Genomic DNA, 26,738 nt, shown 5'->3' with positions numbered 1-26,738 from the left:
AACTCTAACAAAATATTCATCTCTAAAATGCGCATAGTTGATACCAAGAGGACACCATTCAATTACAATATCTTTTGAACTACGAACACACAATATAAATAAAAATAAATTAAGAGACTTGTCCTACCTCGTCACTATTTGCCTTGATTATTTCGTCACTTTCCCCTCTGGCAGGCGATTCTTGTCTATCTGCGTTAATTTCCTGTAAGACAAGAAAAGCTATATTGTAACTTTCAACAATACTGAAAAAGGGTACACTAAGTGCACAATTAATTAATATTTCAACATCACAGCAGGGGTTGCACCAGTGGGAGGGCTGTGGGTTATTCCTAAAAAAAAGCAGCTGAAACGTGATTTGTAACACTTCCGATTTAATTTATTCATTACTCATATTATTACATTTAGGTTACACATTTTTCTTAGCAATTAATAGCTTGTGCGTACGAAGTGATGTGCCAGTAAATCACCAATGAAGTGAAGTTCTATTCTGATGCAGAGGCAGCTTTAGGGGTAGTGCTCTCATGCCATGGTACTGCCTAAATAAAATATAATTTTAAATCTTATTTTTAACTATACATTCAGAGCACTGTAAGATCAAAAATATTACAAAAAAAAAAACATGGATTTATCATGAGTGATTCCATCACAACATCAATTTGAACTACTGCGCTGCGTGGTGTCAGAGTAACAATGCCGTTCGCCTGCTCTTGCGCTGCCAGCTGCTAACCACCTCTATATGGGCATGTGCAGAAGTGTTCTGTAATCCATTTGGTGGAGCTTCATGGTGGTGCAAAGGGCAAGAGGAAAGATCTTATCCATGCCACTCTGTTGACAACTCGATTCGAGGTGGCAGAACTAAATAACGCAATATTTGTTCCATGCCAGGGCTGATTTTCTTCCCGACAAATACATTATTGAAAAGAGCGCGAGTGTAGGGAAAACAGTGCGGTATCTGGCGTCATGTAATTATGCCTGTAATTGTGCTGTATTGATGAGAAGCAATAAATTACGAATAAAATAAATCCTCCATTATAAAATACATTTTTCATCATATGAAGATAAACAGAAAGTAAATACTGTACATGTATGGAAAAACTAACTCTAGATTTGAACATAAATATGTAAATAAAAAGTACTAAATGTTTATGCAAAAAAACAACGTGATATTAAAAATTCTTTCTTTTGTTTTCCTCGTGTCATTTTTGGTTGTACTGCCCGTGTCTCACGTCCTGAACCGAGAGCTCCCTAGTGCTTATAACCACGCCTCTTAGATCTGCTCGGACCGGCACGTCAGTTGCAGCGTGGCGGCACGGCAGCATATTACATGTGCTGAAAACATTATCCTATGCCATTGCAGGGGTCTTTACTGTTTATAATACTGGATACTCTAATCGTGGTTACCGCTAACGCTATTACCTCTGACGGCGACGGCAATGTAAGTACACAATAGGCCACTCTTCGTTCTGTCTGTACAACTGCTGAATTGCCATAGAGCAGCATTTCTCAAAGTATGTTCCGGGGTTCCGTGAGCCCGATTTGATTTTAAATTTTATTTTATACTTTTTTTTACTTGGTTATTTAACGACATTGTATCAACTACTAGGTTATCTTGCATCGATGGGATTGATGATAGCGAAATGGTATTTGGCGAGATGAGGTTGGGGATTCGCCAAAGATTACATGACATTCGCCTTACGGTTGGGGAAAACCTCGGGAAAAAATCGAACCAGGTAATCAGCTCAAGAGGGAATCGAACCCGTGCCAGAGTGCAACTCTGGATCGATAGGCAAGCGCCTTAGCCAACTGGGCTGCTCCAGTGGCTATTTTATACTTAGTGGATACTATAAAAATATATGAATGTTACGAACATATGAATCAATAATAACATGAAACCACCGATGATAATGATGAATATAATAATAATAATAATAATAATAATAATAATAATAATAAGCGTAATAATAATATTCCAATAATATGCGGAATAACAATATGTTTAGACCTAATGAACATCTAAAACGGAAAATACCCAGAATACTTATCACTTTCATCACTGGATTCTCTGCGTATGTGTCCACTAAAACAAAATACCGACAAGACAAAATGCAGAAGTATAGCATAAATGAGACTACAACTTTCCGCCATAAAACCAGATTGAAGGCTTAAAAAACAAATACATTCGTCCCACTGAACAGAATTATTGAGATACTAGCTCTCACTTGTCTGTTAACTATTAAATACTAATAAAATAATACAAGGATTCAGCAGTTACACTTTAGATTAAAAGGGGTTTCGCGGTGGAAAAACGTTTGAGGAACACTGCCATAGAGGAAAGAGTTTACGGATGTGTATACGTGACAACCGTAATCGCCATTAGGTCGATGATCTCAAGTAGAGACTGTAGTTTACAACTGGTATTAGTGTTTAGTTACAGGAATTGATAAATAGGACATAATTTGTTTTGTGAGGGGACAGCCTATACATTCGCTTTGTCCATGGCTGATCTTACTCCATAGCTGACGAAAGGAATCCTGAAAAGGCCGATGTGTTGAACATAGGGTAGTAGGCACATGCGGTACCCAGCTCCTCCTACTCTCCCCCTCTGCCTCTCGCCCCGCAAAGAAAGAGCTCAGGAAGTGAGGCACGGGCAGTACATCTGGCATTGGTCTAAGAAAGGTGTGATGGATTTAGTTCACTTCTAGTAGCAAGATCTCCAATTTTAGCCAGAAAGTCATTGAACTCTTCTTCTTCTTCTTCTTCTTCTTCTGCCTTTCCAAGGATTGGGGTTTATCCTGTTCTGCGCCAAAGACATTTATTCTTGAAATTGGTCTTTCCATCTGGTTCTCGGCCGTCCTATATCTCGTCTTCCATTTGGTTTATAAAATAAAGCTTGCTGTGATGGGACATTCGGTTGACATGCTCTTGCCAGTTCTTTTGGTACCGAATTGCCTCTTGCACTATACTACTTCTTATACCCAGTGCCATTCTTATGTCTGCACTTCTCACTCTGTCTCTTAGAGATACTCCCAATAGCTGTCTCATAAATCTCATTTCTGAGCTTTCAATTTTATTTTTGTCTTTTTTCCTCATTATCCAGGTTTCACTACTATAAAGTAACATCGGTTTCGATATTATATTATGCAATCTGAGTTTGACCTCTTTCCTCATGGAATTTCTTAAGTATCTGTTAATACATCCATTTATTGAATTATATTTTATTACATTGTTGTCAAGACCTTGGTTCAAGTTGTCATTTGATATATCTGTCCGGCTATTTCCTTTGGTGTTTTTAGTACTTATATTTTTTACATAAGTACTAAAAACACCAAAGGAAATAGCCGGACAGATAAAAATCCACAGTTAATTCCCGATTTACCACGAAAATCGTCTGTAGCTGCATTTAGATTGGCAACAGGCCATGATTGTTTGGCCAAACACCTGCATAGAATTGGAATATATCAGTCCCCTAACTGCCCATTGTGCAACTCAAACCAAGAAATGGATTCGGAACACCTCAAAATCTGTGCTTCAGTGGCTGGTCATGATAATATCTTTGAAAAATATTGGAGTGCAAGAGGTCAAATGACTTTATTGTCAAACGGCTGGCATTAGAAAACAACAAACAACAACAACATATTTTTTACATGGGCGAGTTACTGGCCCGCTGCAGAACCCCCACTCTGGAGGACCGGGTTTTCTTTCAGGGTTTCCTCCCTTAGCCTTTGGAGAATTCTCCACCGCAAGGCAGCAGTTTTCACTTTATTTAACCCCCGAGTACAAGGGTGGCCTCTTCTGCCAGCTATGCCGATTCAAAGAATATCTTCGTCACTTATGCTGCCGTTGAACTCTTTGTTGAAAATTACAGGAAAATAGAATTCAAGTATAGAACAGTTGAGAAAACTTTTAAGTTCTGTGAATTTATTATATATTAATTTATTACTAGGTCTATTATTACTTATATAAAATATTCACGACATAAAACAATACATTATCATTACTCTTCGTTTCTGACTTGAATGTTCTGACAAAGTGACTTCAGCCGCCACTGTTCTGTTCTACCTTTTCCTTGTTTATTCTACCACTTTGTCTCTTTACAACACAGTGACTAAGTAATTACTGCATTATACCAATATGTGCTATAGATCAGTAATTGGGATAGCAGAATAGCTGTTTGTAATGACCACCATTTTCACTTGAAGACAGAGATTGACTCTATCTTCCAAACGTTGTGAATTCCTAATTCATTAACAGTGATGGAAAAAGTTCAATCTATACCTCTTCTTAATGATAAATTGTGTTCATTCTGCTGCCATAAAACTTCAGACAGATATTCATATTTGGATCACTAAACTCATACTTTCACATTTAGTAACAGAAAACATTACACTCACATCCATATCAACAGCCTGCACCACGCCTGTTGATCTTCTTTTGGGCCTCCTCCGCCTTTGTATCACAGCTTGTGTTGCTTGTGCATTGCGGATATCATTTTCCTTGTCTTGTTCTGTGAAAAGAGAAAAAAAAATTGAGCTGCTTTAATGCAATCGAAGATATCTTTAGAATGAATAAGTTCACTATTTCGAAATATTTAAGAAAAATGTTTTCAGCATTACTGCTACCAAAAAAGTGGTTTCGGGCATGTGGGCTGTCTCTGTCTGGCATTCATTAGAAATCCCAGTAAATTTTTATATCGATTTTCAAGGATTTCAGGAAACATGGCAGAGCCAAATTAATTAATTCTGGGGGGGGGGGGGGGGGGGCAGGGGACGAAATGAGGCTGGATTGTCTTCCAATTTCATTTCGATTTTCATGATTTATTTGTTTTTGATATTTTATTTCATAAAAATTAATAATATTCTTGTAAGTATGATATTCCAAATTGGGAAATAATTGGGATTTTAATTGGAGTACGTGGTAGTATTACAAAATTTTCTATTACTACATTCTTGCGTTTAGGTTAAATATTTCATCTTTGGAAGAAATAGCACTAAATGTTTTGAGAAATTCATTACATTTAGTAAATTACCATTTGTATAATCATATAAATGAATAATATAAAATGACTCTGTTAGAGATAGCTTGTCTTTTAATTTATAGCCACCTCGATTAAATATATAAATTATAAATAGTAAATAATTCATATTCAAAGAAACAAAAAAATGTTTAATTAAGAAATAAAATCGTCTTTTTATTGATTAATCAGTAGGCTGAACCTTTTAATGGTCACTCTTTGAAAAAGGGCAGCTACCCAACATTTTGGAGTCTCTAACATTGATATACTAAAAATTATAATTATAAATAAAATATGAGACATTGATCTACAAATAAAGAAAACAACAACAATATGAACTGAAACATTACTTTCAACTTATTTAACAAATTACTATTACATGACCAAAGATCAAAATATATAAGATTCGCTGAAATATAACAACATATTTTGTACAATAACTTTGTTCTATCATTAAATATATCATAGAAAGGAAAGACAAACTTGGTGCATTTTGTTATGATCTTAAAAGCAGTAATAATGTTTATATTATGTTCGGTATTTATTTTTGTTTATTTACAAAAATCCCTGTGAAACGATACAAATTTACCAGGATATAAAAATTTGGTGGGATTTCTCATGAATGTCCGTGTACAATGATCTCTTCTAAATAACTAGACGGATTTTTTTTTTTTGCATATATATATATATATATTCAGTATTTGAGAGTAAATTTATGCTGGGCAAAATTGTTCCAATTACACAGATGTTTTAATTTTCCGAAAAATGACGAGCATAAAGATAAAAGATAACAGAGAAAGGGAAAAGGACAGTTATTTTATGAGAAAAAACACATAATGTGAAATGCAATAATGTAATGAGTTCTGTATTCCGTGTGCTTGCTAAATAAACGATTGAGTTTGTGACAAAATTACATGTTTACGATTATTTATGCATTTGTAGTTAGTAGGAAGCTTGTTGTACGAAAGTGAATTCAGAGAGAATAAGACAACGTGAGTAACAAAGTTGTAGTAGTAGTAGTAATGCCAAAGTACTTCGAGAAAACCTGCCCACACCTTCTTTATCCATCACAGACCTTAAGTCTTCATGAGGGATTTCAATCTTGATGCTGTGCAGTGAGTGGGTTATTTTGTAAGATCATTATTTACAGTAGATCAGTTAGTAAGTTACCTTTGTCATCTGGTGGTTTGGTTTGGCGTCGGAGAGCTACTGTCACTGTGGTATCAGCAGCAACACTGTCTACCGGTGCAGAGGACGGACGAATGGCTGTGCTACTGCTTCCTGGGAGCCTTCTAACATAGGGAGTTGCATTCTCGTTCACAGAGCTCCTGTTGCGGGCATCCTCCAACATAAACTGTCAAATAATACAAATAACACTTTTATAATAAAATCCAATCACACTCAATCAACACGAAGAAGAATAAACATCCAGAAAATGTGAAGCAATGGTGAGAAAGACATAAAACAAGCAGAATGCAAGAAGAGACAATTCGTAATAAGGTGAGAAACACAAACACTAATTTTTTAAAGCCATTTCTACATTCTTTTCTGATTATAAAAAGCAATTACTTCCTTTGCGGAAGTAAATATGGAATTACGAATTTTTAATCTCTCCAGATCCTCAAATAGAAAATCTGGTGTTGGAAGCATTATTTTTACTCATCAATTACGATTTAGAATTGCGGTAATTCACGCACATACCTGAAAATTCAAACAGTCCACTTCAAAAATTACACGCTAGTCTGTAATCTACTTGAAATACTCTGCTATAATAGAGGTCAAATGATGTACATCAGATAAAGTCTTAATTAGATTTATGTAATACGGATTATATTACATCACGTCCTTGTTAAGTAGACAGAGGCAAGACATACAATCTAAATCGCGTAGTGTGTGATTCATCCCGTGTTTAGTCTGTACTGCTACTACAGGTAAGGAAGTCTCTTTTTCAGCTACTTTAATGAACAGTTAACAAAACACATCAACTATCGCTATGGAACAAACAATTTTCATAAGCGATATTTTCATAACCAAATTCTTGTTCTATCCTAAAGGATTTGGGTACTAACATTAGACATTCGTAAGTAGTGAGGTTTCAAGGTCATGAGAGTTAACATGACACAAGAACACATGACAAACACAAAATAAATATTTATGACGTAAATTAATTTTTCTAGCGTGATTTATCTTCTTAATCATAATAAGCTGAAAAAACGTAGAATGTTCAATAAACAGTGACATATTTAATTGAAATTACTCCAGTTCCATTGTGACATCCCAACAATTCTCCATCATTCATTACTAGTGTTACTGTAAACTGGGGTTACTCTGAACACAGAGGAAACTTTGAACATTTTTTCAGAAAATCATATTTAGGTTTCTACATGCTACTCTTGTTATAGATGAAGGCAAATTATTATAAAATCATTCTCTTACCAAATTTACCTCCATCTGTAACAAGAGCAGAGTAGAAACCTAAATATGATTTTCTGAAAAAATGTTCAAAGTTTCCTCTGTGTTCAGAGTAACCCCAGTTTACGGTATGTAGACCGACTCCCTGTGGTGCACCCTGGATAATCTCTTACAAATTGAGTAGCAACATCTGCAAGCCATGCTTGTAGAGTTGGGGCAAATAATGGAAAAGTTAAGGGCTCTAACATTGGAGGGGTAGGGGGGGGGGAGAAATGGGGAGGGGTAGAGGACGAGAAAGCAATTACACTTTGGTTAATAACATATTTAGATCATGTGAAAAACTGCAGTGATATGAATATAAATGTTATTTTCAAAAGTGAGCACTTTGAAATATCTAGAAATTTCAATAACTATAGCAAACATTGAAAAAAAAAAAAATAAATAAAATTCTGCTCACTACTCACAGTTCTGATTCTTATCAATACCAAAGTAATGTTGAAATAGACGGTAATCATACAAGAATGTCTTCATTGTCAACAAACAGAAACGAAGTATCTCCTGTTTGTAATTTCTTTAGACATTCACAACACTAAAATGAAGTCTATGACAACCACTGTAATGATATGTTAGTTATTATACTGACAGCAATAACACTAAGCTAATGATAAAAAAAATACATATCGCATATATTTCAAGCAATAAGCTTACATCTTATGGTACAGGTAACCAATATATTATCATTAACTGGAAGAAATGTGAATCTTTGTTACTGTTGCTCCTGCCTACAAGAAACTACATAGCTTCAATTGGTAATTAGAAGTTGGCTGCCATGTACCAACCAAGCATAATGCAAAACAAAAATATCACGAAAATGATTTCATTTTATGCTCGACCATGCCGAAATGTAGTAATTATACACCTGGTAGCAGCCCTTTAATGGACCTCATTAAAGTACACCTATTCATTAAAGTTCAGGTGTTCCACCAATCAGAAATACCATTGTAGCAATATGAAAGTGCAAGTATTGATTATTCTTGGATATGCAATCGAAAGACAACAATAAATCAATAAATCACCTATATTTGAAATAAAGTCAGTTCTGTTACTATAATAATTAGCGTTAATTGTAAATAATATTCACATAAATTCAATTTGTCATCTCGTTTTTCAATGTCAAGGTCAATGTCGATATCGATATCTGTTTCTCGGAAAAAATCAATACTTTTGAGTCTGTGCACATCTCACAATTTACGAGGTATTGCACAAGGTCAGTTCCGCTCCTCAGTCAGATAAGAATAACATGAATACTTATGAATAATTTCAAGTTAGAAATATGGTCGAGCATAAAAAGTCGTATGAAACTTGACTATAATGGTAATTAAGACACTCGCTTGCGCTCGTTTCATAAACATACTCGCGTCTTAATTACTACCATTATAGGCTCATTGCATAATGTACTATTATGCTGGTTTGTAACAATGTCTCCAAAGACAGTCATCTAGGACTTCCCTGGTTTCCGTTAATGTGACAGTGTCGAATTTCATTTCTGAGGTGAGATCATCAGCATAGAAATTCATTAGGTCCAAATTACAGATAACTGGCAAGGATGACAACCAGCAGAGCGAGTTTACACTGTTCCTACTTTCAGACTAGAAGGCACAATTAGATTTAATTGGAAAAGCCATCTACATCTGGAAGTAGAAACTGCTGGTGAATAATGCAAAGCACATTAGAAATTAGTTTATGAATGTAGTTTTCTATACAACTCATACTTCTTGTCAGGATTCCAAGATTTACTTCCCGTCTTCATTCTTGGCCGTGAACACATAATACATAAATCTGGTGTAATAATCTTTAATCACCAGGGATGACACTTAAATTTTATTCAATCAATATGCTTAAGGTGTTTTACTTCATCCTTAGATGATGTTACATTATGAAAAATAATTCGTAGAGTACAGAGAACAGAAATCGATCTAAAGTAAACTTTTATGCGCTAAATGAAATACTCAGTACATAATGTCAAGATTTTATTAGTAGTAAACAAATAATTTCATGCTAAGCAATCACACATGCTTACAAGTTAAACAGAAAATACTTTACAAGCAGGTTTAACCCTGAAGACTGCAGTTTTAATGTGTTCATTATTCCTAATTTTTAACAGTGGATACCAAACACTGTTAACGCAATATTTTCCTTTGCACAAGTTAACAATAGTCTTTAGAATCTTCGCAACAATTGCGGGATTGAAATTTGCTGCCTTCCTGATTTGAGTATCAAAGACCGCTGCACTCTCACAGAGCCTGTAGAGATGTGTGCTCACACAAAACAAGAAAGAAGGGATGGGAAATGACCATAATTTTTGGTTGGGGCCCTCTCATTTAGGGACAGAATTCTTCTACAAGCTAAAAATTTACGATTTTAATCGTCCTAAAAATCCGTTATTTATTTTTTTTTTTTACAGATTTTGAGATCTCAAACCTCAAATACAATTGCAAGAATGGTTCGTTTGTTCAAAGCTAACCAAGGATGACTGATTTCTTTAAGGGGCAATAAAAAAATCAGCAATGCTTTCTTCGGAAAATAAAATCAGGGGTTTCTAGGCTATATTTAGAGCACCGGAGGTGGAGGGGGAAACTCTATCTGATTAAAAGGCCCCAGGTGAAGTTTACTGATCATACGATGAAAGAGTAATGGAACGGAGAAAAATTCTCTCCGGCGCCGGGATTTGAACCCGGGTTTTCAGCTCTACGTGCTGATGTTTTATCCACTAAGCCACTCCGGATACAACCCCGGCGTCGGATAGAATCGTCTCAGATTAAGCTCCAACTCTTGGGTTCCCTCTAGTGGCCGCCCTCTGCACTACGTCATAGATGTCTATGAACGTAGGACCGAAGTCCACACATTTGCTGAGGTGCACTCGTTATGAGTGACTAGTTGGCTGGGATCCGACGGAATAAGCGCTGTCTTAAATCACGAAGTGATTTTACGCATATCATATATATTATTTTAATGTACCGAAGTACATATGATATTTCCATGCAGATATTCTGCGTCATCATACGATGAAAGAGTAATGGAATGGAGAAAAATTCTCTCCGGCGCCGGAATTTGAACCCGGGTTTTCAGCTCTACATGCTGATGCTTTATCCACTAAGCCACACCGGATACAACCCCGGCGTCGGATAGAATCGTCTCAGATTAAGCTCCAACTCTTGGGTTCCCTCTAGTGGCCGCCCTCTGCACTACTGATCAGTTGATTCATTATCAGTTTCTTGCTTTACAGAAAGAAGTCTTTGTGAATCCCAAGATCAACATCTAGATCGAAAGTGCTTATGTCTGCAGAAAATATCTCGTGAGAATGCAACGGCCTCTGACAGACAAAGAAAGAAAACAGAAAATGTAGGTTGGCACAATGAGCTGCAGTACCTCCAGAGCTGAAAAACAGGCAAGTCCTCGGAAAAAATAAATACTAAGGACAATCATGCTACATGAAGTGGTGGTGGCAGTATCAATTGTAATTACATGCAACATATGATTATTTTAGGGGTGCACAAAATACAATTCAAGGAATCATGCAGTACAAATATATACACATAATACACACACGTTCAGTACCCTGAAGGATACTTTATATATACATACAATAAAACAAATGCAGCAAAAAAAGGAAACTATGCAGAACTGCAGTAGTGTTTATTATGTCTACAGGCAAAGAAAGACAGAAGTGCTCAAGAAATAACGAAGATGAATACTGTAAATGAATGAACAAGCACTGCAAATCATGACTGAAGCTAAGAAGTAAATGATTACAGAGCCTGACTGCTACTCAAGGCATGGCAACCGAAGAAGACTGCTATAATATTAAACATTAACAACAATCACGATGCTGTGCTGACTTCTGCAAGTGCCCGACACTACCAAGTCACGGCACGCACACACAAAGAGACACACCTTGCTCCTGTCTCCATTATCAACCCTAAGTCTCCACGATGGACGTCGCTCTTGGCCTGAACCTTCCTCCTTCGTAACTGTTGCTATACCACTAGAAGGCACAGTTGGAGTTGCTGTTGTGATTGTTGCTGTAATCGATGTTGAGCTAGCAGGAGGGATGATAACAGGTGGCTGCGGAAACCAAGTTTCAAGTTGATGATGTAAAGCAAGCAAAAGAGAAGGAGAAGCGTGAAGAATGTAAAACAGTACCACTTAATTTTAATTAATAGAGTGATAGAACAGCTGTAAATAATAAGTATGATGTAATAATATTAAACCTCTATCACCACAGTTAGTTAAGGCTACCTACAGAGCACGAAAAAAATATTCTGTTGTTAGCTAATACCAAGGAGAAAGAAAGATTCTGCATTTCGTGACTACACCCGAATAAATTACTATTTTAACACTTAGTTCCCACTTTTCTATGGACAAGCGAAGTGTATTTATAAATTATCTATATTTAATACAAGTGTACAAAAAAACACATACTGTGGAGAAAAATTACAATAATAAAACACACAAAAATTATTTCAGAATATCTTTAAATATGTTTTTGTTATTTTCATACAGTACAATTGTAACATTATAATAAAAATGTTACAGTTAATAAGATATTAAAAATAATTTCTCCATGTGAATTTTGAGGTAGATCTAAAAGAAACTTAAGTGTATGTCCTTTCAAGGGGTCATGAGGTACAGATAAGGAACTATATGAACTCGAAGACATATGGCCACTTGTCTCATTTTGAAGGAACTTGGAAAAATTTCACGGGGAAAAGGCCGAAGCTTCAACATTATGGAATGGAAGAAGAGTACAGCACTAGGTTAGCAGCAGAACCAGATATCCACCGCTGTGGATTAACAGCACATCTGACCATGAAACTAGAAGGTCCAGGTTCAAATCCTGGTTGGGACAAGTTACCTGGTTGAGGTTTTTTCTGGGGTTTGGGTAACTTTCGACGCTGGACCCTGGACTCATCTTGCTAGCATTATCACTTCCATCTTGCTCAGATGCTAGATAACCATAGCAGTTGATAAAGCATCATAAAAAAACAGACTCTTGGGAATTGAACCTCGGATTGCATAAGTAATGAACTTAGCAAGACTGGGAGTCCAATCACAAGATGTCCATGTGTGTAATGGCCAAGACTCATGACTAAAGAATGAATATTTGCGAAATTTGGAAAAGATCAGGTGTTACTGGAGAACGATTAGGTCTATGATCTATTACTAACCATTCCAACATTCGTCTAATTGGCTTAAGAAAACCACGGAAAATTACAGGCATTATGTCTTAATTTGTGAGACAAGTCAATCAGGTATAAGGTTGGTAATACTGACCAGGATAGAGTGTGAGAAGCACTGGCATTGAGAGAGGCAAAGGATGGGAATGTTTGTTACCCTCGGTCTCTGTATGAGGAATTCAGCAGCCCACAGCGTTATCTATCATGCTGAATGCTGCATATACAGTTGTCCAAGTCCAGCAACATCAGTCTATCCCAGAGTGGGACTGGGAAGGGGGAGTTACAGGCGAGGGTCACTGGTTTACTGAAGGAAAGCGTGATGTAGAGTTCATCTGGCACTCATACAGTCTAATACAGAGTGTTCTAGCAATAAGTACCAGTTTATTCTTCGGCCGCTGGAAGCCACGGTGCTTGAGCAACTGGGACCTTAAACTCATGGTGCTTCACTGAATTAAAATTTACATGCATACTTAGTAATCATAATATGTTGTATTTAACATTAATTTATTATATGTTATATTAATAACAGAATTTTGTACTCATCCTCATGACAGTAGCTGCTGAAAGTGTTGACATTTTGTGCTATACAGAGTTCACATCGCCGTAAAAAACTACCGTTCACATTCATGAGCTCCACTGCACTGATTTATCTAATTGCACCATGAATGTTCTCTTTCAGTTGTTCAATTGTGCGAGAATTATTTGCACACACTCTGTTTTTTAATGTTCTCCATAAATAAAAATGTAACGGTAGGCATTTCCAGCAGTTACTGTCATGAGGGTGAGTACAAAATCCTGTAATTAATACATAACAATTAATGTTAAATACAACATATTCTGGTTAGTAAGTATGCATGTAAATCTTAATTCAATGAAACACCGTGAGTTTAAGAGCCCGTTTGCTGGAGATTGCTCAAACACCGTGCCACCCAGCGGCTGAAGAATAAATCCGTACTTATCACTGGAATGCTCTGTAGCTTGATCCTGAAATGTGAACATGAGACCAAATCTCAACAACTAGGGTAGTATAACAATATGAATAAAAGAATTGCCAACGTTGAGTTAAATATAAACATTAAAAAATCTAAACAGATACTCGCATAGAAGTATTATTTCATTAAATTAGATGACGAATGTGTTTTTTGCAGAATGGTGGGAGGAGAAAAATAAATTATTATTTTAATTTATAGAGCATGAAAGAATGAATGATCATGATCTATGAAGAGTTCCTATCTGTAGGAATTGATGGGAGTAAATTAACATTACATTTAATATTTGGGAATTACTGTGTACAGTCAGAGGCGTATACTGGTTAAAGGGTTTGGGCTACCGCTGACCCTATTATTACACAAAATATATCTAACAATTACTTTAATTTTAATTACTACGGTAAAACTAATAATACAAAATTATTACATTATGTTATATTATAAACTTTTTCTTTTGTAATTTCCTTGGGCTACCGCCGGTAGCCCCGGTAGCCCGCAAAATACGCCCCTGTGTACAGTACAAATTCTATTAATAAATATGCCAAGTCTGCTGTCGGTTTCTACTGCAAAGGTTTATAAAAAAACAATCAGCATTAAGAGAATTACCAATGATAATCTGAGCGAAAGTAACACGGAAGAAAATATTTGGAGCAGTGTAAAATAGTAAAATATCCGATACAAGATCTAATTCATGCGAGTATCTTCGCTAATATTATGTATAAATTAAAGTGACTGTTCCCTTTTGATTTCATAGATTACGAGATATAGGCGAATCCATTTGCATGGAATGAAGAAAAAATAAACAGCAGCAAAACCAAGTAATGATTTCAATTCATTCTGCGCATTATTTGAGGTAGCAAGCTGCCCTATGAGGTTCTACATAGAGCATGTTCTATAATTAGTATCTGAAGCAATTTGGTGATAGGCTCAAGTCACAAATGACATTAGTCCCAAACAATGAACAAAACGAAGTTACTGGAGAGGGTCATGAAGCTGTGTCTATGACATACATTATACCAATGGTTCCCAAACAGTCGAATTTAATATTCTTGTGGAAGAAATTTATTTGTAAACTTTGTACCATCTAATAATGACAAAATCCAAGGTTTAATGATAATTATTTTGTTAGTTGTAACGAGGAAAATTCATATTGATTCTTTTGGTTTAAAACACACTTTCAATTATTTTAACCGAGGATTATGCCATTATATACATCAATAAGCAATGTCTGAAATGCTGTTGAACAGTACAGTGAATTTGACACATTAAGCTAACCTTCAATAACGTTGTACCCAGAACATTAACTTTGTATAGATGTAGTGAAAATGTAGAAGTAACAAGTTTTGAAACAATAAATAAAATTTGGACCTCGATGTTTACAAACATAGAGTACACGTCACAGCCATGTCCCTCTTGTTTGGGAATCACTGCATACAGTCAAGTTTCTGTACTGCTGTATCTTAGCATAGCAACATCCACGTCAACAAGAAACACAGTATTTACAGAGGACTTCCACAAGACTGAAGACAGCTTGTATTATCTGGAAAGACTCAATGAAGCACAATGGTGTTCACACTACATCTTTTAAATTAATTGGTGTTGGGTAATAAACTGAAGCCGAATGAGTTAGAACGAAAATTTGGTGTAGTAACTGTACACTGTTTAAAATTGTAACTGGTACATATATTACAAGTTATTTATTACAAAAATGTTGGAATGTGCCTTAAGTACCAGATGTCAATATCAACAAAGATAACACAAAACAGATTTTTGCAACATAAATAGTAAGTCTGCGGTCAACTTGATTTGGGAGTATACAACAAAAACAGAGCAGAGAAAAATTACGAATATAAATTACAGTATTAGAAATAGTAATGTGTTCGGACATATTTACAAAACTGGAAGCTGACCAAACGAAATCCCCCACAAATAACTAGCCAACAATGCTTCGTCCCTTATTTGTGAACGTGGTATACTCTACAGAATTTTCTTGGACTGCAAAAATTAAAAGGAGCATAATTTTGAAAGTAGAAATATTTACAGTAATAATCCCGTAAGGACTTTCATTACAAGTTGAACTGCTTATTTAACTTGCGATAGGAATTTGTAAATGCAAACAGGTCACTGAAAACTTAACGAATTTTAAAAGATTATATTTTCATTGTATTTCATTTTTGACAAAATTTAGAAATCTTACGTTTAGAACTCATTATTTATTTCTTTTATAAACAGCTCTACATTCCAAATTTATACACATTTCTCTCTTTCTTGTACAAACACGCATGTGCAGAATCACAGAGTTCATATTGAACAAATGAAAGACAATCATGAAAATTTATCGTGCGTTCTCAATTTCTTTACAAATAGTAGATTCGGCATCAAACAATTTACTTTATATGAAACAAGGTATTAACATGTGTTAAAATATATACGGAAAAAATTGCTACTGATTAATTTCTTTTTCTTTTTAAGGGTAGAATTTTTCAATTTCTACAGTTTTACCTACCATTATGAAATTTGTATTACATGTTTATGTACTTATTAGTCACATGCTGTGCCAAATTTTGACTATATAGGTTTAGTGGTTCTCAAATCATTAGCATTTATTATCTTTTAAACACTAGTTCATATAAAATTATCCTTGTATAAAAGTTGCAACGAACATTTCATACACAGCAAAATGCTGAAAAATAAAGAACTGAGAAAACGCAGGGGAGGTATGTACTGGATATTTACATATAATGTGCATGTCTTTTTAAAATATCTCCCGAGGGCTTAAAAAAGTATGGAACAGGTAAATTGACACCATTTTCTGACAGAGGAAGACTGGACTTTTTTAAATGGAAAGAACAAACTCATTTTCTTGTCCAAATTCCTAATATTTCAGTTTCAACTAGCCTTAGAAACGAATGAGATGTATCATTTTGTAGGGCAATTATATAACAAAAATCAAATCTACAATATTTCTACAGTAACCAAACCAGCGTATACAAATCAACTTGTGAAAATTAAACCACCACATTATAATGACTGAAAGGGAAACAAACTGAGTCAACTGATTTACAGTTTCACAGCAATAAATAATTAATTTTAATTACTTCTATGCAAGAATACTGATATTTTGGTACGTCCTCATTAGATATTAAATTACTGCATTAGAAATCAAGTCAATAAATGAAATAAAAATATGATACTGTTCCAAATGTTGGCCAAACAGTGTTCTTTATGCAAAGGACACATAGCTGCAATCTTGGCTAGTAAAATTGTCTTTTCATTATTACAGTAGTTCATTTGTATTACTTCTATGCAATAATACTTTTCCCTGTCATAAGATATTACGTTGCAGAGTTAGGAATTTCATTAAATATGTTTATACACGTTTTGACCATAGGTTTTCCTGTGTTCTTTTATATACAGAATAAGTAATCGCAATATCTAAGCTGATAAAGTCTCTTCTTATTAATTCCTAATGACATTTTGTATTTTACCAGAGCTAGAATTGTTTCACATTTGAAGGCCACACCGAAAGTTATAAGGATATTAGTATAACATCAAAGAAACCAATTCATGGCACTGTGCTCCTATAAAAGAAATACCATTACTTTTTTTTTTTTTTTTTTTACAAAATTACATCGCAACGTATTTTTATCACTTTACAACGAATCTTAACGTGCCTTTGAATTATAATCTTTTTCTAATATGTCACAGGCAATAATAAATAGGAACTAATGTCTTTGTTGTTCTCGAAATAATGGCTTTGGATTCTGTTCTTTTTGAAACCTAAAAATATGACAATATGAGGGTTTCAGATCGGGATTGTATGATGGTTTGGGAAAGTTCTCACCCATCCCTCTCAATTCTCCCCATACGTAAATTAAGTGATACTAGGCAATGTTATGTTGGACAACGATTTCTGTTTCGACTTATTGTCTACAAGAATTGTCTAAATTATGCTACAAACCGCACTGATTTACATCACTTTCAGAATGTAATATGCTCCTTAACCTCATGTCTATTTTCACGAAAGATTCATTCATAAAATATTTTGGTCAAGTATTTGGATATGCACACTATGTATTACTATTGTTGTAAATGTAAATAAAACACACAAAAATAAATGCAACTGTACCTGCTCATTGTTGCTCAGCTGTTGCGTTGCTTGATGCAGCTGCTGCTGATTTTTCTTCTTGACCAGCTGTTCAGCAACCTTAATTTCTTCCAAAGTGACACCCTGAGTGGACCTCCTGGTTTCTCTTACCCGTTTTGCATGAGCTTTTCTTTGTGTTTCTGACTCCTCGTCTCGCACTGGTGGCACAAATGATCTGTATACAGAAAAAAAAATCATAGTAAAAAAAAGAGCAAATAATATGTAGTTATAAATATGTCTTGAGAGACTACCACGTATGTTGAAATTACGAGAAAAATCAATTGGGGGAAAAAACTGTGCAAATGACAACTTAATAGGGAAAGAACTATTTTGTATGAAATTACAAAGTTTCAAGTAATTAGCTTTGAAGTAGTTTTAAGATGTTGCAACTGTATGTAGAAATTTGACTCCATATTTCAGAACTACAGTTCAGTTCTGAGTTCTCTTGTTTCTGGCTGAATAAGAAGAGAGCGAATAGTGGGGATGATAGGCGTAGAGAGCCTCTTAAGGATATTATTAATTCAGGAAACATATGTCACTTTACTTATATCAATTTTTCTAATGGGAGTTCCACAATCAGAGGTCTCCTTGTAATCTCTGAGTCTATCTTATTAAGAACCATGATGTTTATTAAGGCTGTGTCTCGAAGCTACATTTACAACTGAAGTGGACTAGATTGTTAACTAAACAGTTAACCCATCCTCACGTGTTATGGTACTGCTTCTGTTCACAGAACCGTGCATTAAATATGTACGCCATTTCAGCCTTGCACAATGCAAGTACACAATAGTCTAGATTGTGAGCTCGAGAAATTTCAATGACACTTGTGATGAATGAGGTCGAAGTTGGCTTTTTCTCACAGTTCTCCTGTTAGCCCGTCTTAAGTATTAATACAATTCCTTTCGAGTTCCAGATGTGATATCAGAAGTTACAATCCAAAGCTGCATAATGCATAGCAGTCAAGTCTGTAGTAGATAGTAATCGAAAATGCTTGTTTGATTGTTGGCTTGTACACTAAACAAAGATGAATAGCTCATTAGCAAGTGGAGTTATGAAATCTGAAGATGCTTTGGAAATAAAATATAAGTACAATGTACAACCCCGTACGGTGGCTGAGTGGTCAGATCTCCGACCTGACATGCAGGCAGCCCAGGTTCGAGTCCCGGTCAGATCTGGGATTGTGACATTTGTGGCAGACAAGGTCGCAGTTGGGGTTTTTCTCGGGGTTCTCCCATATTTCCCATATTAGGCATTTACATCATTCCATCATCATTTCTGCATTTTGTCATCAATCCATAGCATTTCCCGATCACTGGCTGGCGACGCATGGAAGGGATGAGGGGGGTTGCCTGCTCGAAACCTGGGTATGCTGCGAACCTTAGTGTAGTCAGCTGGTGTGCGTTTGGGAATGCGTCTAGCTTGAGGGTTAGGGCAAGAGATAGAAACAGATTGTGGAATGATTGGTTCAGAACCAAATTTGTAATATGTAGTAATCTATAACATAGCCACTGGCAGAGCTCAGATGGCAACAAGTTGGACTGAAATTGTGCTCGCACTTGAGTTTGAATACTGCTTGCATTAATTACTTGTTGAGTTCTTTCCGAAGTTTTCCTCGATTGTAAGAAAAATGTCTCATCTTGTCAAATACGATTTTCCTATCACCAATTCCATTGATAAGCACAATAAGCCTTCGGACTAAGGTGCATTAGAAATGGAGAAACAATACCTATTGCAAGATAAATATGAATTATCATCCTAAATCACTAGGCACTTTAGTTCAGCCCTAGGAAATTAAACATTAGCAAGGTTATTTTCAGCAGCAGATGGGACCACAATAGTAAAGCAGGGAAAGAATTGTACTTGCTAATCAAGAGTGATAAGAAATATCGAATCAACAATCCAGTAGTTGACAGGGATTGCTTACTTAACTTCCTTTTATGCAAAAGATGTCCTTGCCCATATGGGATTGTTTTCGGGTTAATTCTAATTTTAATGTTTTCTTGGTTCACACAACATATAGAACATCTCGTAAATGTTTTTTTTTTTGCTGGGAGTAGAAGCTTTACCGCTTAACCCACACAGATCACTTTCTCTATCTGGAATCGTCACAATACTTTCAAGTTTCATCCTTAGGGTATTTTGTCTCGAGACACAAAAAGTTTGCTATCTGTCAAGTCAGTTGTTGAGGTATCAAGCATAACAAACAAGACAGAATAGTGAACTTTTCACTCTCGAATGACATTGCCCTGAGAATGACATTAGTAGCAAAACATGGGAATAACTTCTACACATACTTTGTATTTAGGCATAGTAAAATGATGGCAATCTGGTCATGCCTTTCATGTGTGTGTCTTTCAGAATCTAGCAGCAGTGATCAATATGATGGTGCCAAATGAGCGAGAACATGTTTCAAGCTGCTGGAAGTCAGATGAATATTGCACTAACTGCAGGTGCAGGGGAGGGGGAGCACTATATAAAATATCGCTGTAATCTAAGTAACTTAACACCTCATTTGAACATATTCTCACTGTTCCCACACATTTTTCTGCTGATAGCAGCTATTGTTGTTAGGCCTTGAAAGTTAGAATTCCCACACAGAAACTTGTTGCTAGGGAAACCATTCTTTGTAACATAAAACTATACTGAAATAGACTCATTACAGTATAGTTTTGCAAAGGCTTTGGAATAATATTGCTCTAAATTTTCAATGCAAAATATATTGTATTTGCAACTTTTAAAATATGATCGTGCAAAAAATGTTGTACAATACACGTTTGTGAAGTGTATTACAATAGTAATATACGTTACAAGAGCGGTATGTTGACGTTTTCATGGTCGAGGAAAAGATTGAAAAAGCGAAACGTAGTTGTGCGAAGATTGTTTATTACATACCTGAAAGACGAATTTCTAATTAGTTGCAATGAAATCTCCATGTTGGTTTCTGTTTAATGACGCCAACTTCGGAACACCAAAATATCTTTCTTTAACATTGTTGCTGTAAAATGTTTTCTGTGTTTACTATACTCCAGCATGCCATGATTTACGTCTGTCTTTTTTTTCCCCCAGTCTATAAATGCGAACTTAAAATAAATGGTAAGGTTATGTAATGATTTATTTTTCATTTTAATATTTTAACAATATTATTTATATAACATATTGCAGTAATAACATCGGCATCTGGAATCTTGTTGATTTTTTCACGGCTTCCTTAATGTTACTTCTATCAGGAATGCAATAAGTTTCGTGGAGTAGTAGACTTTACTTAATTTTTGGAAATATTTAAAAACAATAATTAGCATTGCAATTTAGGTGAAATTGCAGTGGTAAGTTTCCAATTTATAATTATTACTATGTTAAATGTCTCTAAAAATAACATGTTAAAAGCCTAAAGCAGTAAAATGAATGTCGCGCTTAAGCGGTAAGAAGAGGGAAATTGTTATGTGTGTTACGTTGGGAATACTGAATGTGGTATTTCACACTTACCGCGTATTGGTTCTGTGCGGAAAGCAAGCAAATACGCACGATCTCGCACAAAATATTTTCTTTGATTTTGTAAAAAGTACTTCCCAACCTTGTATCATAATACACTATTACAATCCTTCTACATTCATACTGGACTATTCTGTTCAATAAATTTTGTCTTTCCAGCAATAATGATCCTGGTGTTTGCTGATGATTTTGTTCTTAACCTTGGCCATATTCTATGCTACTGTTTGGTGGAAATGCAATTTTTGTGAGACATTTAAGCCAGTTGAAAATTCAGACTTATCATGCAACGCACTTTAAAGTCCAGAGGAAGCTATACAAGTTTTGTTGATATTTTACGTAGTACTGATTTTTTTTTCAATACATAAAACCTGCGAGACTGAAGAAGAAGATCGATTTCTATATAAAAGTACCATTATCTTCTTACAGTTTCAAATATTTTTGTAAAAATACTTTGTTTTCTATTTAAATCGTACACAGCAAAAGTTAAGCTCAAATTATTCTATGAGAACTGCAAGTTCACTGTTGAATTAACATGCAAAGTATTAATTTTATGTCCAACATTTGAGTTCATACCTTGTTAATTGCAAATTGGTTTTCTGTAAGAGTCACTGTATCACCAGCACAAAAAGTAATTTATAAATAGTGAGTGTATAATATTACACATGCAGAACAGCACTACTGTGGAATTTTTTAAAAAAATATTTATGTGAAAGGAAACAAATGGGGTTCCCTGGAATTGATCCCAATGTGAAGTGAAATCAGATAAAAAAAAAAAAGATCATTACTGTTCATATATATCCTTCTTGCAATAAATGTGAAGATGTGTTCACAACACTTCAGTATCACTGTTTTGTGGAATATTTGCACCTTTTCCTATTGTCTTCATTAACCTTCTAAATTAATATTCATAAGTATTCTGTTGCAAGATAGAACGTTCCACATACAGGTTGTGCCTAGAATTGCAATCATATTGTAACAAGCAACATGCAATGCAGTGTCGATGTGTATTCATGCAGTTTAACTAACTTATCAGAGGAAACAGAGGTGAAACTGTGATATGTGCTACACGAACAGAATGAGGAATTACAGTTTCATAATAATATTTTATTAATATTTGTTTATAAATCATGCTACTACCCAGTATTATGATTAATACAAATATTTCAGGGAATATTTTATTACGGCAAATTAAAATTATTAATTTACAATTTCTAGTTTTTAGTTTTGTTTATATCAGGAAATTTCAATACAGAGTTAAAAGAATGGTTAAGTCCTTTAAGAACATGTAACCTTTAACCTCCACCAATTTGTCTGTTAGAAAAGTCCTGTACAATTATAGTACATTATGCAACGAGCCTATAATGGTAGTAATTAAGACGCGAGTATGTTTGTTTATGAAACGAGCGCAAGCGAGTTTCATAATTTTCATACGAGCGTCTTAATTACCATTATAGGCAAGTTTCATACGACTTTTTATGCTCGACCATATTTCTAACTTGAAATTATTCATAAGTATTCATGTTATGGTTATGTAAGTGAGGAGCAGAACTGACCTAAATTGTGATATGTGCGCAGACGCGAAAGTATTGATTTTTTCCGAGAAACGAATGTCATTTACCTTAATATAATCTAGAGAATAACATCAACATTATTCTTGATATAACCTGGAAATTGATTTAGAATTGAAAAACGAGATGACAAATTGAATTTACTTGAATATTATTTACAATTAACGCTAATTATTACAGTAACAGAACATAACCTTCTGCGACAGTATTGGATTTCCAGCCTCCGTGACGTTTCACTAGTTGTCTTTCAATTGCATATCCGAGAATAATCGATACTTGTACTTTTATAATGCTTCAATGGTGATTTCTCATTGGCTGAACAACTGAACTATAATGAAGAAGTGTACTATAATGAGGTGCATTAAAGGGCTACTACGAGGTGTATAATTACTACATTTCGGCATGGTCGAGCATAAAATTATTACTATAAGATATGAGGTTAAAGGATTCAACCCTGACTCGATATTTTTGCTGAAATAGAAATTTACAGCATCTCCAATACAAAAAAAAATTGTTCTGGGCATGCATGCTATGTATCTCTCTATGTACGATTTCACTAACTACTGGTAGAATTCTGTTCATATTCAGAACTTATAAGCTAATTTATCTGAAAATTACGCGCAAGAATTAAAACAATTTCAGTAAATTAATTATTCTACAATTTTTAATTTTGATTGCAATTCATCAAAGACTACATACTACTGAACAAGTAGAATAAAAACCGATCTCTTGCTCCCATAGTGTTAGCGTTAAGGGAATTATACTTGCGAGTAGTGACAACAATAATTACACTGGTCAACAAATTTTAACAAGTTGCATGTATCGGAAGTAAAACCAATTGATTACAGTGTAATATGACCTCCTAAATTCGAAAGTAAGAACGAAAATGCTTAGTTGGTTCTTGTTTTCAAGATATCTTTAACTTTATAATATATTATAAATGATTTTCTCATTCGCCACCAAATAACAAGTAAATGTGTTTTTTTTTTTTTTTCATACCTCCGAGGTCAAGGTAGCTGAGTCTTATGAAGATTGATGTGCTGATTCCGAAAATGTTATTGGATGTTTCCTATCTGGCCTAGTTCAAAAGATATTCAAGAGAATATATTCAATAAAAACCAAAATGGCATCCATTAGTCCATCAACATCATTACAGAATATAAGATAGTCATACATAGAAAAAAATCTTTGCAGAGAATGCTGACGAACTCGAAATTCGGTAATTTTAACAATTTTTCAAGATAATTAATTGAACGGCTTAAGCCATGACTCTAGTAACTCAGCCTTGTTAATTTTGTAAGAAATATTTCTCGTTGGCTGCTAAATAGGGCATAGGCCCTATTAGTAAATTTTGTAATTGTGTGATAAGTGGTCTATAAATGTGTACATTGTATATTTACATATTTCTTACTGTGTGATTACATTATATATTTATCGACGTACATATAAATCTGTGCTTCAGTGGCTGGTCATGATAATATCTTTGAAAAATATTGGAGTGCAAGAGGTCAAATGACTTCATTGTCAAATGCCTGGCATTAGAAAACAACAACATATAAATATAAATAATATATAAAATATAAACAAATATTATGTCGAGAAAAATCGTGAAATTTGAGCAAAAACGTTACGCAAAATCGAAATGAGAACTAATCCACCAAAATGAAGGTCATTTTCGTTTTTAGCGCCCCAAAATTAGTAAGAAATGACTAATTTCATCTTCGATACATTTTGGCTGTTGACCAGTGTTATTACTGTTATGTGTGAGTGAACCTCAAATGCAAAATATTAAGGTAGGAATCTCTCTATCAGTTTTAAATGCTTATTTCTGTGAACAGAAAAGCAATATGTGATGTTTCACAGGAAAAGGGACCTTAGCTTCCCAGAGTATATTTTACAGGATGACCAAATTGTTGACAGGAGTACAATTTTTACATTTTTGTTCTTGACAACAAACACTATCTACAGTACATCCTTTCTGAAGAACTAAAAGCATTTAGTAGTTTAAAAAAATCGACCAACAGATGATAGAAAAAGTGTTTTTATGAGAGCAGTGCATTACTTGAAAAACGGACCTTATTTTCCATAATGCAGCCAGCAATCTTTTATGAGTGATAATCAAGGTCATTTCTTTTCCTTAATTTATTATTAATAATTTAAATTAAGTCATGTTCAATTTAATTCGTTATTAATGTAGGTTAGTTTATGTAACATTCAGTTCAGTCTATTAATTTTCTTAACCTACTGAAGTTCTCAATTTAAATTTCCTGATTCATACTCTCCTGGAAATTTATCCGTTTCTCTTTCTATAGCCATAATAGTAATTTTCCTTCATGATTTATAGTAATATTATCATGGGGTTAAATTACATTTATCACTTTCATTATTATTATTTTTGTTAATAAAGTACAAAATTAAGCTATTAAAATAAGACTGTTTTGTAAGATTCCTCTCTATTTTCCATTATGCAATTTCTTTCAGGAAGTAGTGTGTTTCGATTAACCTATACAGCTTTTTTTTTCTACACAAATTTAACCTTTACAGCTGAATAAAATTCAGCATTCAATTCTGAATAAGGCGAGTCTATTTTCATTTCATTTTAATTAAAATTGGGCAAAGAAAGGAAGTTTACTATTAGTAAAATTAAACCTCTGTTTATTTGCAATGAGTGATTTTATAACTGTATATTCAAAGTTCAACAACATTTTATTGATGAATTTAAATACTATTATAGTCACAATCATGCCATGATATGAAAGAAAAATTTCATAACCTCGAGCGGGATTCGAACCTACGACTTCCTGTACTCCGGTCAGGTGCTCTACCACTGAGCTATCGAGATCGTCTCACGCCAAAGGCTTGGAATTATCCTTTCATACTGGCAACTCTGTTATAGAGTACTGTCCATAGCATCTGATCTAGTCACCACTGCTTATGGTTGGGTAGAAACTTTACAAATGTAACCTTCATCTTTACGATGTTGGTGACGTATATACATCCACTGATGTGACATATTAATGAATTTAAATACTATTATAGTCACAATCATGCCATGTCGCCAGTATGAAAGGATAATTCCAAGCCTTTGGCGTGAGATGATCTCGATAGCTCAATGGTAGAGCGCCTGACCGGAGTACAGGAAGTCGCAGGTTCGAATCCCGCTCGAGGTTATGAAATTTTTCTTTCATACCATGGCATGATTGTGACTATAATAGTATTTAAATTCATTAATATGTCACATCAACGGACGTTTATACGTCACCAACATCGTAAAGATGAAGATAACATTTTATTGGTTACAGATAGAATTATTTCTGCAGAAAGCATTATAAATTTAGCAAAAAATCCTCTTTGAGAATATGTCAATGTGTCTCTTTTTTCTGTAGAACATCACATACATGAAATTATTACAACAAACGTGTAGTTGTTTCATGTAAATATGCGCAAAATTAAATATGTATCCTTTTACGCCTATTATATTTTCGGTACTAGTATCTTTTTTAAACAACAGTTAAGAAAATAAACCATAAACAATAATACCATTAGGTACATTGATTTGATTTAAAATAAAAGAAATGAATTGTCACGAAATGCATAGTATAATAAAAATGTATGTGTCACCTTCATGACACTCATTCTTTAAAAAGCGATAAGAATCATTACCCACAGCTATAATGCATATTCTTGGGGTTATAAATTTTTCCTTATAACTTATAGGTCTATCTGAGAAATGAAATTCTTCACACTGTTAAAACAAATTCTGGGAAGTTCTTCATGAACTATATGTGGAAGAATTGGCATATCATAAAAATTAAATTGTATATAACAGCACTTGAATTAGATTTTATGGTGGGGCTACAGTTAATGAGATGCAAGATCGTCTGA

At 34.5% G+C, this 26,738-nt stretch overlaps 1 protein-coding gene across 7 annotated transcripts in view; it reads right to left on the bottom strand.

Moving 5' to 3' along the window:
• LOC138703000 (protein phosphatase 1 regulatory subunit 12A-like) overlaps positions 1–26,738 on the bottom strand; it is a 227,099-nt gene that overhangs the window by 77,067 nt on the left and 123,294 nt on the right. For 6 of the 7 annotated variants that reach the window (XM_069830483.1, XM_069830481.1, XM_069830482.1 and 3 more), the window contains 5 exons: positions 17,779–17,971; positions 11,378–11,548; positions 6,182–6,365; positions 4,392–4,504; positions 128–202 (listed from right to left, as the gene is read on the bottom strand). In XM_069830483.1, coding sequence (XP_069686584.1) covers positions 128–202; positions 4,392–4,504; positions 6,182–6,365; positions 11,378–11,548; positions 17,779–17,971 — 736 coding nt within the window. The remainder of the gene's footprint in view (positions 1–127; positions 203–4,391; positions 4,505–6,181; positions 6,366–11,377; positions 11,549–17,778; positions 17,972–26,738) is intronic. The other variant, XM_069830487.1, reaches the window with a different exon arrangement.

The sequence above is a fragment of the Periplaneta americana genome, chromosome 7 (genome assembly GCF_040183065.1).
Source record: "Periplaneta americana isolate PAMFEO1 chromosome 7, P.americana_PAMFEO1_priV1, whole genome shotgun sequence".
NCBI classification, from domain to species: Eukaryota; Metazoa; Arthropoda; class Insecta; order Blattodea; family Blattidae; genus Periplaneta; species Periplaneta americana.
Note: the sequence above shows the minus strand (reverse complement) of the source record. Positions and strands in the feature narration are given on the sequence as shown.